General features: G+C 49.9%; 1 protein-coding gene across 1 annotated transcript in view; it reads left to right on the forward strand.

The window, feature by feature from the left end:
- Positions 1 to 15,847, forward strand: part of CA11 (carbonic anhydrase 11 (inactive)) — a 954,158-nt gene extending 938,311 nt beyond the window's left edge. The window contains exon 9 of the mRNA XM_078650922.1: positions 13,745 to 15,847. Coding sequence (XP_078507048.1) covers positions 13,745 to 13,779 — 35 coding nt within the window. The 3' untranslated portion in view covers positions 13,780 to 15,847. The remainder of the gene's footprint in view (positions 1 to 13,744) is intronic.
- The last annotated feature ends 267 nt before the right edge of the window (positions 15,848 to 16,114 follow it).

Genomic DNA, 16,114 nt, shown 5'->3' on the forward strand with positions numbered 1-16,114 from the left:
TATGTCCTAAAACCCACCCAGCTGTCCTAATGTACGACCACAGCCCTAAAAGACACCAGCCACCCCGCCTTGAATCCTAAAAGCGGACCGCAGCCATAAATAGGAAGCCCACCCCTTCCCTTAAAACACCCAAGCAGCTCTGCACCCTGAGCTGTAAAACCCAGCCCACACATTTGAGTTCAACCCGACCCCCCCACCCCTTAGCCCTAAATCCTTCACCCCAGATCTCGACCATGACCCCCCTCCTCTGAACCCTAAAACCTTCACCCCATAACTTAAAAACACCCAAGACCCACGCCCTAAGCCCTAAAACCGCCCCAGCCGTAAAAAGTATATTATCCCCGTCCTAACTACCTAGCACCCTACCCTGAGCCCTAAAACCAGCCTCCCCGCCAAAAAAAGTAAATAAAAAAATCGTACTCACCAAGGGCCATATGTAAGTAATCTCTATTTACCGATTCTTAAATACCAAATTTTACCGATTCGGTATTTGAGAATCGGTAAATAGTATGTGGGTAAAAATGTGGTAAATTTTACAGATTCAGTAATATTCGGTATTTCCGAATCGGTATTTACCGATTCGGTAATTCCCATTCATTCCAATGGGCCTGGAGGCTCACAAGAATGAATGGGAAGCCATTCACTATTACCGATTCGGTAAATACCGAATCGGTAATAGAGTGAACATATTCAAGGGTGGCAGAGTGTCACATTGACACCCTTTTGCACCCCTGAATCGTGCATGTGTGCATATGTGGCACACATACATGTCTGCCACATGGCACTGAGAAAAAAGCAATAAATTGCTTTTTCAAAGGTATTCGGTATTTACCACCAACTTATAGTTGGTGGTAAATACCGAATCCTTAAGGCTTAAATGCACTCACTTGAGTGCTAACTACATAGGCTTAAAGGAATCGGTAATTTACCGATTCCTTAAAATAACCAATCAGTATTTTACTGATTCCTTAAAATAACGAATCGGTAAATTAGCGATTCCTTATTTGCAGCCTCCTACATCTCAAATCCCTAAATACCGGTCGGTAACGGTGAAATTTACTGAATTTCACAGTTACCGACTGGTATTACCCCACCCCACCTACATATGGCCCCAAGTTCCTCGCTCAGGTGTGAAGTCACCTCCGACCCTCCTCCCAGTCCTCCTCTGCCCGAGTCTAGAGCACTTACTACCACGGACGTCTAAACCATGCATGTGCATGGTAAATGTGGTGTTTGTTTCTAACACCGGTAGGCAGGACTCTGGGGAAATACTTGCAATGACCACATACACTCTGCTGGTACTCTCTGGGGCAAGACCCAGAGCGGTCTTAAGCCATTTTATTTATACCCTCCGATGAGCCCACCCTCGGGGTATGTGGATGCGTGTCGTGTGTGAGTGAACGGGCCGGGTGGCTCCGTCACCACATCCCTCCAATCTTTTAGATACATGACCCTTTCGGGTAACAGCTCAGTCTTTCTTGGCACACCATGCAAAGTCTCTTTGGCTGGGGGTTGGGTTTGCCCAGAGACCATACTTCTGGCTCCGGGAGTTCTCTCTGGATTCCAACCCTTCGACATTCTTTCCTTCACTCTGAACCTCACAGTCTTGGCTCTATGGTGCTTCCTCCACTTGTGTTTCTCCTTCAGCGGGGTGCTGTTGTCGCAATACGTGGCTGGGTGTGTCGTCCGCTGGGACTGCTCCTTCTCCATCTTCCCAGTCCTCCGTGCCTTGAGTGGTGTTTGGTGCACAGTCTCTGACTTTCTTGAACCAGGAGGTTTTCCTCGTGACCACTCGGGTTCCCCATATTGCTGATACCATGGTGCCGTGGACATTGACACCGTCCCACACTTCCGGCTCATACGGGGGAACGATACTTACAGTTATGGTGACGATCTTTTACCACAACTTGATCTCCCACATGGATACTCATGGACTTCGCTCTTCGAGCTTGACTCATCTTGTCATTGGATGCTTGTCTTCAAGCTTGGGCTGCACCTTGATCGAACATGAGCTGACTCCACGAGTCGTCTGCCGGGACGCAGTCTCTTGGAGCTCTCTTGAATACCAAATGGGCTGGGGCACACTGTGTAGTGCAGTGAGGGGTATGGCAATATGCTCCCAAGAACTGTGAGAGGTACTGTTCTGCGTTTTCTCCCTTCTTGAGCCCGATCCTGCGGGCCCGATTGATGTTGCACATAAACCACTCCACCTCTCCATTCGCCTGGGGCCATAGTGGTGTGATCTTCCGGTGTCGGATTCCTTTGGAGGTTAGGTATTCCTGGAAGTCTCGGCCTTGGACTGGCGGCCCATTATCAGACTTGATTTCTGCTGGGAGCCCCCTCATGGCAAAGATGTCTTGACATGGTGAAATACCGTTGATGGCACCACCTCCACTACTGGGAACTTAAAATGCGAGTCGATCAGTATCATCGTGTTCAGAACATCTGGAAATGACCCAAAGTCAATGCTTACTTTGGACCACGGCTCCTGGCATGGATCTTTGTGATCACTGGATGTGGGCGGGATCACTGCCCGTTATGTTGCAGGAGTGGCAGGTATGTACTTCTTTTTCCACAGCAGCGCCCATCCCTGGGAACCAGATTTTGCTTCTTAGTCTGGCTTTGGTTTTCGAGATGCCCTGGTGACCTTGATGCGCCAGGCGGACCACCTCCTTTTGCAGGCTCCTTGGGATGACAAATTTGGTCCCTTGCAGAACCATACCATGCAGGCCTACGCTTATTTTATTCTGCACCCTCCACACGTGTTGTCGGAGAGTTGTTCTTCTGGAGTGGGGGAGCTGACTCAACGTGGTCTTGACCCTGATGAGGCATTCATCCGCCTCGGTGGCTTTTCCGATATCTTCGAGCGTGAGGGCGGTAGGGCATGCCTCGAGAGAGACCATCTGGTCAAACTCCTCTGTTCACTCATTTTTTTTTTTTTTTTTTTTATTGAAAATTAACAGAAACAATAACAAGTTACACAAGGCAAGAGAGAATCAAAAATACAGTCATGGGTCCATACATTTGGCGCTGCAGCATCGTAGCATACATAACACAGCCACGGTGTGTCGTGGGGTAGGGGCAGCGAGGAGACCTGTAGCAGTACAGTTCAATAGTAGTCGGAATGTCAATCATGGGGACAAGGTATCATCAGGCAACAAACCTTGTGGGGGGGTGCATATATTGTAACGATATGTGTTCCATTGTGACCAGATTCTACCCCACTTCTTGGGCCTTCCACGTGACAAATATACAGTCTTCTCACGAAACATGCACCAGTCCACATTCTCTGCCCACAATGTTACAGTCGGAGGCCTAAGGGAACCCCAGAGCTGTGCAATGTCTCTTTTGGCGATCATATTACCAAGGGTCGCCCAGGTAATCTGTGCCGTATTGTAGTCGTTGGGCTCCCAGACATTCAAGAGGCAGCGCCTGGCCTCGGGCAGTAGCGCCACCCCAGTGACTCTCTCCATGACAACATGCACTCGAGACCAAAACTCGACCACCGCCGGGCATTCCCATAAAATGTGGAGAAAGGTACCAGTCATACCGCAACCACGCTTACACAAATCATCAGAAGAGTAACCCATGTGCACCAGACTCGGGCCAGTAACATACACACGGTGGAGGATCTTAAGTTGAACAAATCTAAGGCGTGCGGGTATGGCAACTTCTTTTGGCGAGGACAGAGCGGACTGCCAGTCCTCGTCATCTAACTCTAGACCGTCGGCAATCCACGAGGCCCTCAGGCGCACAAGCAGGTCAGCCCTGTTATAGATCAGCTTCTTGTAAATTAATGAAATAGTGCTATCGGGCACATGTCCATCCAGAATACGATCCTCAAGGGGTGAGGATTCAGGGATATCCGTACCCACAGCAAAGACCGACAGGAGGGCACGTCGGACCTGAGCGTACCTGAAGATTTCTATGTCCCCAAGTTCATACTCCGTCTTAAGCGTCTCGAAGGTCTTGACATCGCCTTTAGACCAAAGATCCCCCACCTTAGTGATTCCAATCATATCCCATTTGTCGAATCCTTTCGTTCACCATAAATTACCCAGACATTCAGAGTCATACAAGGGGTTCGCACGAGTAAGTCTGTCCTTCCATCCCAAGGCCGCATTCGCATCATACCGCGACCTTAGTAGGTCCAGTCAGTGTTTTACAGAGCCTCCTGGAGTACAGCGCCCTGTTGAAGTTCCCCCCCGGCAGAAGGTGTTTATCCATTGCGAAGGCAGGGGCGGGACCGGCAACATACGTTGCGTGATTGACCGCACTTAATTGGGAGGCCCAGTAATAGCGCCTGATGTTGGGAAGGGCGATGCCTCCGTCATACCACGGAAGCGTGACTTTAGACAGAGCAACGCGTGCACGGCCATCCCAAATCAGTTGCCGTTGTAGACTCTCCACCTCCCGAAAGTAACGAGAGGGAACAGGGTCAAACGAGTTCTGTAGCGCGTACAAAAATCTAGGCAGCGACATCATTTTAAAAAGAGCCGCACGACCGAGCGGTGACAGTGGCAAATGACGCCAGCGTGTAACATCTAGCTTCAGCGGGGGCAGCAAGTTACGCTCATAGCGAACGGTGGGATCCAAGGAGACATATATCCCCAGGTACTTAAAACCGGTCTCCGTTACTTGAATCGGACACCTACGGGGCAATGGGGGGAGACCACCAGCCAAAACGTAGACGCAGGATTTAGTCCAATTGATAACGAGACCCGAGTTCTTCCCAAAGGAGGTAAGAACGTCGAAGAGCACGTTTAAGGATTTCTGAGGGGAAGTTAGATATAGGAGAATGTCGTCTGCGTATAGCGAGACACGATCCTCGAAATCGTGAGCCCACCGGATGCCCTTTATAGAAGGCTCCCAATGGAGCCACTCCGCCAACGGTTCCAATGCGAGGGCAAAGAGCAATGGAGACAGCAGGCAGCCCTGCCGAGTACCGCGTCCGAGTGCGAAAACACCAGACACTCTCCCGTTAACCACCACCTGGGCAAGAGGCATCTCATAAAGAAGTTTCTCCCAAGCGATGAACACGGGGCTGAATCCAAATTTTGAGAGGGCCGCCCAAAGATAGATTCGATAGTGTCGAAAGCCATAGTAGCATCGAGGGAAGCTAAAATGGCCGACTCAGTAAGAGTACCAGCCCTCGCGAGAACTCCATGGAGTCTCCGAAGATTAAGGGCGGTGTTCCGATGAGGAATGAAACCGGACTGATCCGGATGAATCAATTCCCCAATCACCTTAATCAAACGAGTAGGTAACAATTTAGCTAAAATTTTGGGTTCTGCATTAAGTAAAGATATAGGTCTATACGAGGCACAACGATCCCGAGGCTTACCCTCCTTGTGAATTACCACAATAGTGGCGAGTCGTTGATCAGCGGGAAGGGAACCCGAGGCCAGGGCCTCAAGGAACATATCCTTCAAGTGGGGCGCCATTTTGTCGGGTCGCAGTTTATAAAGTTCAATGGGTAATCCATTGGGGCCCATTGCTTTGCCTGAGCGGAGGGAACGTATAGCCCCCACTACTTCGTCCGCTGTAAGGGGTGCATCCATGAGGTCTCTGTCATCTTCGGAAAGGCAGGGCAACGCAATGTCACGAAGCAATAACCGGGAGTCTTCCTCGTCCCTACCGCATACGGAAGCGTACACCGTCTGAAAGTGGTCAACAAAACACTCAACAATCCCAACAGGGTCAGTGACACACTCACCATCCAGCCTCTCAATCAAGGGGACAACGCGATTCACCCTTTCTTTCTTATCCAGCCACGCAATCAATTTACCGACCTTGTCACCCACATCATACAACCTGCCCTGTTGCTCCCTGTTCATCACCTTAGCCGCGTCAGTGACAACGGACCTATAATCGGCCTGTTTCAGACTGAGAGAATGCATTTTTAAACGTGTTACTCCTGTATCAAGGTCACTCTCTAATGCAGTTATCTCAGTTTCTAGGCGCACCAGTTCCACATTTTTAGCCTTTTTGGCAGCAGCAATCAGTGAAAGAGAATGGCCACGAATGACAGTCTTAAAAGCTTCCCACAATGATATAGACGAAGAAACAGACCCCACATTGTCATTGAAGTAATGATCCATGGTTTTTAACAAGTTCAGAACGGGTTTTTGGGTCACGAAAGTACCAGGGGTTAATAGGAGCCACTCTGCCTACACTGCCCGCACCCACCGCAAGCCGAAGCCACAAGGGGGAATGATCAGAAATACCCCTGGGAAAATGGCGGACCTCACGGATGGCGGAGGATTGGGCAGATGGCATTAAGAAATAGTCCAACCGAGAGAGGCTACCATGCGCCCCAGAATGGAAGGTATACTGAAGCTGTGTAGGGTGCATCAACCGCCAGCTATCCACGAGCCCAAAGGTATCAAGGAAGTCGCTCAACCACATATGGGATCTAGCCAAGTTCTGGGGGGAAAACGGTCAGCAGTACCAGAGACAACGGAGTTAAAATCCCCTCCAAGAATAGGAAGACCCTCAGGCAGCCCCAATAGGACCCTACCCAAATCAGCATATGTGGAGGCCTGAAGGCCCGGGGGGATATATATCGTAAGTATGGACAGTGTCTTCCCTTCCCATCTACCCGTGAGCGCAGCATAGCGCCCTCTATCATCAAGTATAACGTCATCAATTTCGAGGGGGAGAGAAGACCGAATAAGAATGCCGACCCCCCTGGAGCCAGAGGTGAAACCAGAGTGAGCAACCAGGTGGTATCCACGTCTGTTCATGGCTCGGCATGTATTCCCTACAAGATGCGTCTCCTGTAGAAGAACAACATCGGGTGAATGGCGCCTAAGAAATTGCAACACTACCCCTCGCTTTATCCTGTCTCCCAACCCATTAACATTCCATGATAGTAGTCTCAACTCACCAGTTAGAAAAAACAGTTGGATGCCTTGTGAACGAAAACAACCACACACACAGCCCCCCCACCCCCCAACTTAAACCCGTTACAACACCCACCACCCTGCACCCCTGCGTTAGATTATAAATCCACCCCAACTTGCAGTGTGCCTGTCGCCCCATCAAGAAACTAATCTGCACAAAGAACCCCAGAGGAGGAAGAGACCCCTTCACCCCCGCCATCCCCAGGCCATTCTGAAGGAAGTACGAAAGAATCATTGTCCAATCTCAGCTGAAAAAGTTGGAAAGTTCAGACATCGGGAGCCACAAGTCACTCTTGCTCCGCAAGCCACCGTCGGCGCCGCCGGGGTGCCCAGCACGATCGTCCCCTTTTGGCAAAGAATCAAGCCAGTCACTGACACTGTCCGGTCGATCGAAGAAAAATGTTCGGTCCCCGTACTCAATACGAAGTCTGGTCGGACACAGCATAGCGTACTTGAGACCCAAGTCCCGTAGCCGTCTCTTGACACCCTGGAATCCCATTCTCTGCCTCTGAACGAACTGGGTAAAGTCAGGGTAAAAGTTCACGGTGGCATTCTCGAACTTCACAGGGCCCTTGTCCCGAGAGGCTTGCAGGATGGCATCCCTATCCCTGAAATTGAATAGTCTAGCAATGATAGGTCTCGGGGGGGCACCCGGCTGGACCTTTCCGCCAGGGATTCGCTGTGCACGCTCGACCGCAAAGAATTTAGTAAGTCCGGCGGGAGCAAGATAGTTGGAGACCAGATCCTCCACCAGGAGGTCGGTAGCAGAGGCCTCGGGATTTTCAGGGACCCCAATAATGCGCACGTTGTTGCGACGGGACCAGTTTTCATAGTCCTCCAGACGACGGGCCAGCACATCCCGGGAAGAACGCAGATTCCCGATCTCGGTCTGAACATCCGTTACATCAGTGGTCAGGCTGGTAGTCTTCAGATCTAGCTCCTTGACCCTCTCGTTAGTCTTTGCCAGGTCCGCTCTTATCAGCGTAACATCAACGGCCACCGTGTCGATCTTGGAGGCGAGAGCCTCATATTGCTGCCCCATGGAGGCCTCCATATTGGCGATAGCGCTCATTACATCTTGCAGCGACACTCCTGGTGTCGTACCGGAGGCAGCCTTAGGGTCATCAGGTGAGCGGCCGACGCCACTGGGGGATCCCTTCAATTGGGAGTAGTGATCCATGATGTTCGTCTGGGTCTGTCCCCCTCGGTGAGGCATCTTGATCTTACGTCTCTCCGTCTCGGGTCTGGCGGCCATACTGGAGAAAGGACCCCGTAGGGGCCCGCACGACCTGGTGAAAATGGCCGACCGGGATGTGGCCAAAAACGGTGCAACCTGCCAAAATCAACGTAAATGCCGATAATGCAAAGCAAGAGGCGAGGCGCCAGGAGGACACACCACTGTGTGGGAGCACCAGGCAGGGCCAAGGGTAGATCTAAGCAGCGTTTCAGCCGATCCTCGCCGGGGGTAGGAGAGCAAAACTGAAAGTTAGGCAGGGGACCTCTGGAAGGGAGACCCCTCCGGCCGTTGTTATTCAACTACACCCCGGCTGGCACAGTAACCAAAACCCCGGTCTGGTCCCAGGGCGGGCAGCAAACTTCAAGACGGCGTAAAAGTGGATCCCAACGTCCGATCGCAATTCTTCAAAGAATGTTAGGATCGGCAAGAGTTCGCCTTCAAAAGCCCATCTTCAAAATCAGGATGAAGGAAGGATATGTGCGAAGGGTGGCGAGGGTCTCGGGAGCCCTCTGCTCACACGACCATCTTGGATGCCCGCGAAGCTCCTCCCTCCTCTGTTCACTCTTCATCCGTGGGTGCGCATAGTGGTTGAGTTATGCCAGGGTGCCGCGACAGGAAGTGAGCAGGGTTGTCGGCCTCAGGCCGGAAGATCACCGCAAAGCGATATGTCTTCAATTGCATGGCCCACCTTTTAATCTGGGGGGGAGCAAGTCGGGTGGCGCCAGCGAAGAGCGGGAACAGCGGTTTGTGATCAGTGATCACTCGGAATTAGTGTCCGTAAAGGTATATATGGAAGTGTTTACATGCCCAATTGATGGCCAGGGCTTTGCGCTCTATTTGGGCATACATCATTTCAGAGGTGGTCAGCGCTCGGCTGGCGTAAGCGGTCGGGACCTATTTATTGGACTCTGTCTCCTGCAATAGGACTGCCCCCTGTCCTACCGGGCTGGCATCCACCACGACCTCTGTGCGCCGATTGGGGCGGAAGTATGCCATGACTCGATCATCGATGAGAGCTTCCTTAACAGCCTGGAATGCTAGATCTTCCTTCACAGACCATGCCCATGGCTGACCAGCCTTTGTGAGGGCGCGGAGTGGTTCGGATAAGGACGCCAGATTGGGGATGAACGGACCACAGTATGTGGCCATTCCCAGGAAGGTCCTGACTTCAGTTGTGGAAGTCAGCCTCGGGACAGCGCGTACGGCTTCTGCTTTCTTCGGATCCACTCGCAACCCATCGCTCGAGAAGATGTATCCAAAGAAGTCTTCTGACTCTTGATAGAAAGAGCATTTGGCTCTGTGGAGGGTGAGTCCGTTGTCTGCAAGCCGTTTCAGTGTTGCTCGGAGGTGTACGTGGTGTTCTTCCAGTATTTTGGAAAACACTAGGATGTCATCGCTTAGGTTTATTACGCCTTGTAGTCTGGTAAGGGTTTCCTTTATCGCGTTATGGAACACCTCTGCTGCTGATGAAATGTCAAAGCTCAGCCTCTTGTAGCATCATAATCCGACGTGGGTGGAAAACGTCCTAATATGCTACTGTCTGGGTGGAGTTCCAGCTGATGGTACCCCGCGTTAAGGTCCAATCTGATGAACCATTTAGCACCGTCCAGGTCGGCCACAATGTCGTCCAGCCTGGGCGTGAGATGGCGTTCCCTCTTTACGGCCTTGTTTGGCAGTCGCATGTCAACGCAGAGCCAAATGGCTCCCGGCTGCTTCGGCTTTGGTGCAACGACTAGGGGGGGACTCATGAGGTGGCCCGGATACTTTCTCTATTACTCCCAGGTCCTCCAGCTTCTTCAGCTCTTCCTCCACTTGCGGTCGCAGGTGGAATGGCACCCTTATGGGCCTCAGAGGTATGGGCCAGACTGTCGGATCGACGTGCAGTTTGAACGTTTTCCCCTTCAGGCAACCAAGTCCTTCGAACAGCATGGAATAGTCTCTCAACATTTCCCAACCATGCAGATCGTGCACCTGGTTCACAAAGAACACTAACTCGAGATCTTCTGCCATGTGGCAGCTGGGGAGCGTGCCCCGTTTTCCTTCTGTGACGTGAAACTTCATTGTCATAAGGTGACCCTCGCTGGTGATTTCGACCTCCATGACCCATCGCAGCGGGAGTGGCTCATCACTGTCGTACGTGTATATCTTGGCTTTAGACGGTAGGAGTGTCGGTCATGTCGCCAGTTTGTCATACTGTTCACTGTCCATTACGTTTACTGACTCCCCAGTGACTGTGAGGGCGCACACAGGAGATCTTGTAACAGTGATGTTGCACATGGTCATGGGTCAGTGTCTGGTTCCTTCTCTTCCGACAAAGGACACGAAAAAGATGTTGTTGTCTTCCATACCTGATACGAATCCTGGTGGGGTGTTGTCTACTTGGTTGATCGGATCTTCCATCGATAGTTGTCCCACCGCCGTTGAGAGCCCTCGTGGGCAAGGGGCGCTACTTGAACAGATCTTTCCGTTGGCGAAGCACCTTCCTGGGGGTGATCTAGCCCACAATTTCCGCACGTGTTTCCTTGCGACGGTCTCATGGGCCCTCTGGACTGAGACGGCCTCCTTTAGATCGGAGCCACTCTCTCTTCCTTGATGAGGGGTGTCCGAGGCAACATGGACTGTGAGGAGGGCCGGTTGAGCGCCGCCTCCATCTCATCCGCACGAGCATTGGACAGCTCATGGGATCTGGCAAGTATGAGGATCTCGTCTAGTGTGATGCCTGGCTGTCGCAGGATGAGTCATTGCAACGTGACCGATCTGCATCCTTGAATGAGCTGCGCCCTTATCTTCTCTCTTTGGTCGGGCAGTGTACAAGAGCTTGCAAGTTTCCGTAGGCGGGCATAGAAGATGTTTATGGTTTCAGCTTCGCCCTGCCGTGCCTGATGTAGCTTGAAATGTTCGAAGTCCGGGTTAATCTGGGTATCAAAGTGGCGGTTCAGCACCGTGATGGCCCCATTGGAGTCATCATCCAGTCTTCTATCAGGCAGGGTCTCGACTAGGTCATACAAATCTCCCCCACTGTAGCACATAAGGAGCGAACTCTTCACCCTTCTGTTGGTTTCCCTCACACCAACGAAATAGTGATCCAGACGACCAATCCATGATTTCCAGCGCGCCGCGGCTGTGGCTGGGTCTGAAAGTTCGGCCAGGCTGAGCGTGGGCCGGTGGAACAGCCTGCAGCGGGACGGCCTGTGGAGGGGGAGGCGGTGGTGCCGCAGGGGGAGCACCACCGCCACTTGCATCCTGCGCATTCATCCTGCACCTGCACTTGCTGTGTGAGGAGCTGGGCGGCGTGGATGAGTGATGCCAGAAGGTGTTAGGTGCTAGTGAGAGTGACCTCTTGCGGCCAGTTAGTGATACAGGTGAGTGCACAAGACGGTGGGCACCTTGCTCTCTGTAGGTGAGCCACTTTGGTCGGCAGGCAGTGAGCTGTGTGCTGTAGGGGTGAGCCCAGACACGGGGTAGACCCTCCCTTGTCGTGCTGCAGCGCAATGTCCTTAGCTGAACTCCAGGGGATTTGGACTTCCCTTGTGCAGTTTTCCACGATTCTGTCCACAGGGGGATGAAGGCGCAGGTTCTAGCCTCCCTGGGGTGTGGCACAGTGTTTCTGGTAGCACAGGAGGTGGCAGAAGGCTGGTGCGCTTCCTCCGTGAGATGCGTGAGGTTTTGCAGACCGCCGGCTCGACCACGTGACAGTGGGAGCACGGCCGGGCAAGCGGCCACAGGGAGCGAGCGAGGGACACCAAGAGCGCAGCAAGGTCCCAAATTTTTAATTTGTAATTTGTAATTTGTAACTGGGTTTTGTATCGCGCCAACTCACCGACAGGTCTCAAAGCGCTTCTGACCGAGTCCAGCAACAAGAAACAAGATGAAATATGGAAGTAACAACCTAACTACGGGGAAGTAAACGCATCTTTGAAGAGTAAAGTTTTCAAGGTTTTCCTAAAGCGGAGAAGGTCGGATTCTCTGCGAAGCACCTCCGGTAGCTTGTTCCAGATGGTAGGGGCTTGGACTGAGAAAGATCTGCCTCCTTTTGTTGTCAGTTTAAAACGTGGACAGGATAGCAGGAAGGAGTCGGAGGATCGCAGGGCACGCTTAGGTTCATATACTTCAAGCATCTCTTTTATATAGGCTGGCGCCTGTCCATGGATTGCTTTATGGCAAATACACAAATGAGCAGGGCAGGCCTCACCTCATGCGCAGGTCCATGCGCTGGAGCTCGCAGGACGTCACCGGTCGAGGCTGGTTGACGGGCACAGCACCACCCGCAGGCAGATCTCAAGCAGCAGGTGAGACGCAGGGTGGGCACCTGCGACACTTGCCGAACATGCGGGCCAATCCAGCTTTACGGCGCTGGAATCATGAGGTATCGGGTGTAACTCAGCGAGGCGTGGGGCAGACACGCCTTATCGCCAGTGTGGGGTTTGCTTCTAACACCGGTAGGCCGCACTCTTGGGAAATACTGGCAATGACCACATATACTCTGATTTTACTCTCTGGGGCAAGCGGTCGTGAGCCCTTTTATTTATACCCTCGGGCGAGCCCGCCCTCGAGGTGCGTGGATGCGCGTCGTGCGTGAGTGAATGGGCCGGGTGCCTCAGTCACCACCGTAAAGGCATGTGCGTGGTTTAGACGTCTGTGGTTACGCCTGCGTTGTTAAGTCACACGTTGTTCAGACTGTGTTGTTTAGGCTATTTCACCTGAAATACTCCTTTAAATAGTCCAATAATGCAAATCCACCTTTCTTTAAGCAGTGACATTTCTTTAAGAGGGCTTCCACATGTAACATTGGATAGTTTTGGTAGTGATGACATGAGATCCATCAGACAACAGAAGCCATTTATACCTAGACATAAACACACAACAAAGTCGTAGTCCTTCTAGAGAAAATACATTTTTCCTGTGAAAAGCTGGTTCTCAAGAGATTGATGAACTTGCCTGTTTGGGTGTAACAAAGCTTACAAATATATGGCTATGTTTGCTTGCAGGCACACACAAGTGTAATTCACTCCATTCCCAAGTATTGTTTATTTATCTAAATTTGCATTAGGCAAATGTCCCTTTAGAAGCAACTTCTCGTCTCTCACCATCCACCCATCCATGTTTGGAAGCTAGAGCTGAGAAATACACCACAGGGTGGTAGACCTCTACTAAAGGGTATATTATCATAGATGCGCTGGCACCACTTGAGCTTGTTACTGAGACTAGTTATGTAGCCACTGACAAGTAGCCCTACTGGTGGGCTATTCTTCTAGTCCCCACATCAGGTGGCGGAAATACCACTATCCAACACATTCACTGGTTGATTTTCCTCCATAAATGACTAGTATTACTGTTACCCAATCAAGGGTCTTGTTTTATGGATCTCAGAATGTATAAGGCTAAATTGGCCCTGAAATGCTGGGATATTGTGACCTGCAGGCTGTTTATAGTTTTCTGCAAAACATGCATTAGCCTTTGGGGATGCTGTTAGAATTCTAATATTTCTAGAGGACAGAGGATGGAGGATGGGGGGAGGATGGGATAGGTGGGGACTTGTTTCATTAGACTAAACAGTAGAATCTAACAGAACAACGTGTAACCATATTTTTTGTGTTTACAGTTGACATTCAGACACCTTCGAAGACGGCCACCTAAGGAAACAAGGCTTTTTTGGCATTTGTACCCCGCAGTTATCATCTGCCCTTCGTACCAAAGCCTGACATCAGTTTGTCTTTAAGAAGAGATCGGATTGTTTCCTCATCAATTAATTTTGATAAAATCCATACTTTACTTTCTGATTTCCAGTATGGGGTACGTCAAACAGGCATCTGATTCCAAGGACTAGGCCTTTCCTTGCATTAGCAAAACGGCCTTTGCTTACGTGGAGTGCGCTGGTGTAGGAGGAAGGCTTTGTATCCATTAACAAAGTTCACTGCCTTAATCAATCGTTCCCAGGCCATACCGAAAAAATGGCACAATCTGAAATGGAAATCTCTCAGAACATGATTCCTTTTTACAGAGGAGGTTTATGATGGAGAACAATATAGCACTGACTCACAGAGCATGGCTCTGTACAGAAAAAAGAAACAAGGGTGCTGTTCTTTCATTGGAATGTCTCCAGTACTCAATTCTTTGTCACAAACTTCACCCAAACTTCCTTCTGCTCAAATATTCCCCTAGAAGAAACATAAAATATAAATCTCACATGGAATGTCCTTCTATCACCAATATATCTGCTGAATATCTCCAGACACTTGGATGAGTTCCTTTAAAACTTTTTTTTACTTATGTAATCCAAGGCACTGAGACTTTGAGATGCATTCAAGATGATAATCATGGAATGGTTTATTGGGCGTGAATGCTACTCCAATGATGTTGTTTTCAAAAGTCCTATAGTAGATAGACTACTCAATCAAGAGAAAAACTCAACCTGTAGCCCATCCTGGAGAGCCAACCTCCTCTTCCTTCACCATCATTCCAGAGTAACATTTGGCCTTATGATTGTGGCTTCTTGTGTTTGGTTATCTCCAGCTTAACCACCTTACGAAGAATGCAAGTATTACAGGGCTATTTTTATATAGACTTTTTAAATTCACAGCCATATAGAAGGAACAGGAAGTCTTTTCTTCCATCTCAAGAAGTCTTCTCTTCCATCCCAAGGACTCCAACTCGTGGTTAAGTATCAGAATGGTGGATCATCCAAATCGTTCGCACCGTCATCAGCTACTATACGAAAGCACACATCTTCAGCCCAGTAGCATCATGCTACACTCATACAACTCCTTAACCTCGACAGGAAACTCTACTAAAACTATTAACAAAGACAGAAGAAAAATATTTTTTTTGAAAAGCATGTTTAAAATTTGTATTTATCTCAAGAAATGAAAGATAATTGTCTTTTACTGACTGATCTTAAAGTTCTCATTGCTTTTCCAAAATGATGCACGACTGGCAATATACCATTGTTGAAGTTTTCTTTTCTGATACACTCAGTTGTTTGTAACCTGGAGTCTTCAAAAGAAGGAGCGTTTGCAGGAGGAGAGGGTTTGGAGTAAATGTGGAACCCAAAAATTAAAAAGGCAGTAAGTGAACATGAAAGAGTAGGGAAAGGGGGCAGAAATAAATCAACCATAAAGTTAAATGAGAGGGCAAATGTGAAGGGTAAGGAGGAAAACAGAAGACAGAAAGAAAAAACAAAATGGACAAAATTAAAATAAATTCAAGAGGTATAATTGAAACAAGAATAGAATCAAAAACAAGAAAGGGTAAATGTGTAAAAAAAGCAAGGTGGAAAAAGGAAAGAAAGAAAGGACAGAACGATAAAAGCATGGGAGGAAGGAAGTAAGGAGGCCATGCAAGGCAGTAGAAGCAGTAGAGAAAGAAGGAGGAGACAAGCACAAGAAAAGGCGGGGGGAAGGGCTGAATAGATGCAGAGAGGAAGGAAAGTTGGTACTTATAGCTAAAGAGGAAGAAATGAAGGAAGAAGAGAGAACTCAGTGCAGCTGCTTCAATTCTTGCACCGCTGAGGCCACGTTATCCTGATGCATCCGTGACATAGATCATGACTCTTCCGGTGGACACTTTAATATCATTTGGTAATGTTCCAGTGTCTCTCCAGTAGACACGGCCATAAATACAGGGTGATTCATAGATGGCAGAAGGAAGGCGCGCGCTCATGTTTTATCCAACAGACTTATGGCCCCTGGGGTCGGCCCATTCACCGAACGCCGTGGGTTTGATTTGTATCTTTTAATATTGACAAATAAAACAACGCCGGCCTTTGCACACCGAGACAAAGTAAGAGCGCTGCTTAATGTATAGGCCCTGAAGCTATCGACTGGCGTAGGGAGACACCCTCAGTTCCGCTCAAGGGCTGTACTGTGGCTGGAGCTGGAGCGTGAAGGCAGAATTCAGGCCAGTGGTGTAGCTTCGGTCTTTTTGGTGGGCAGCTGAGGTGAGCAAGTCATCTGTTGACTACTGCCCCAACCTG

The sequence above is a fragment of the Lissotriton helveticus genome, chromosome 7, assembly GCF_964261635.1.
Source record: "Lissotriton helveticus chromosome 7, aLisHel1.1, whole genome shotgun sequence".
NCBI lineage: Eukaryota > Metazoa > Chordata > Amphibia > Caudata > Salamandridae > Lissotriton > Lissotriton helveticus.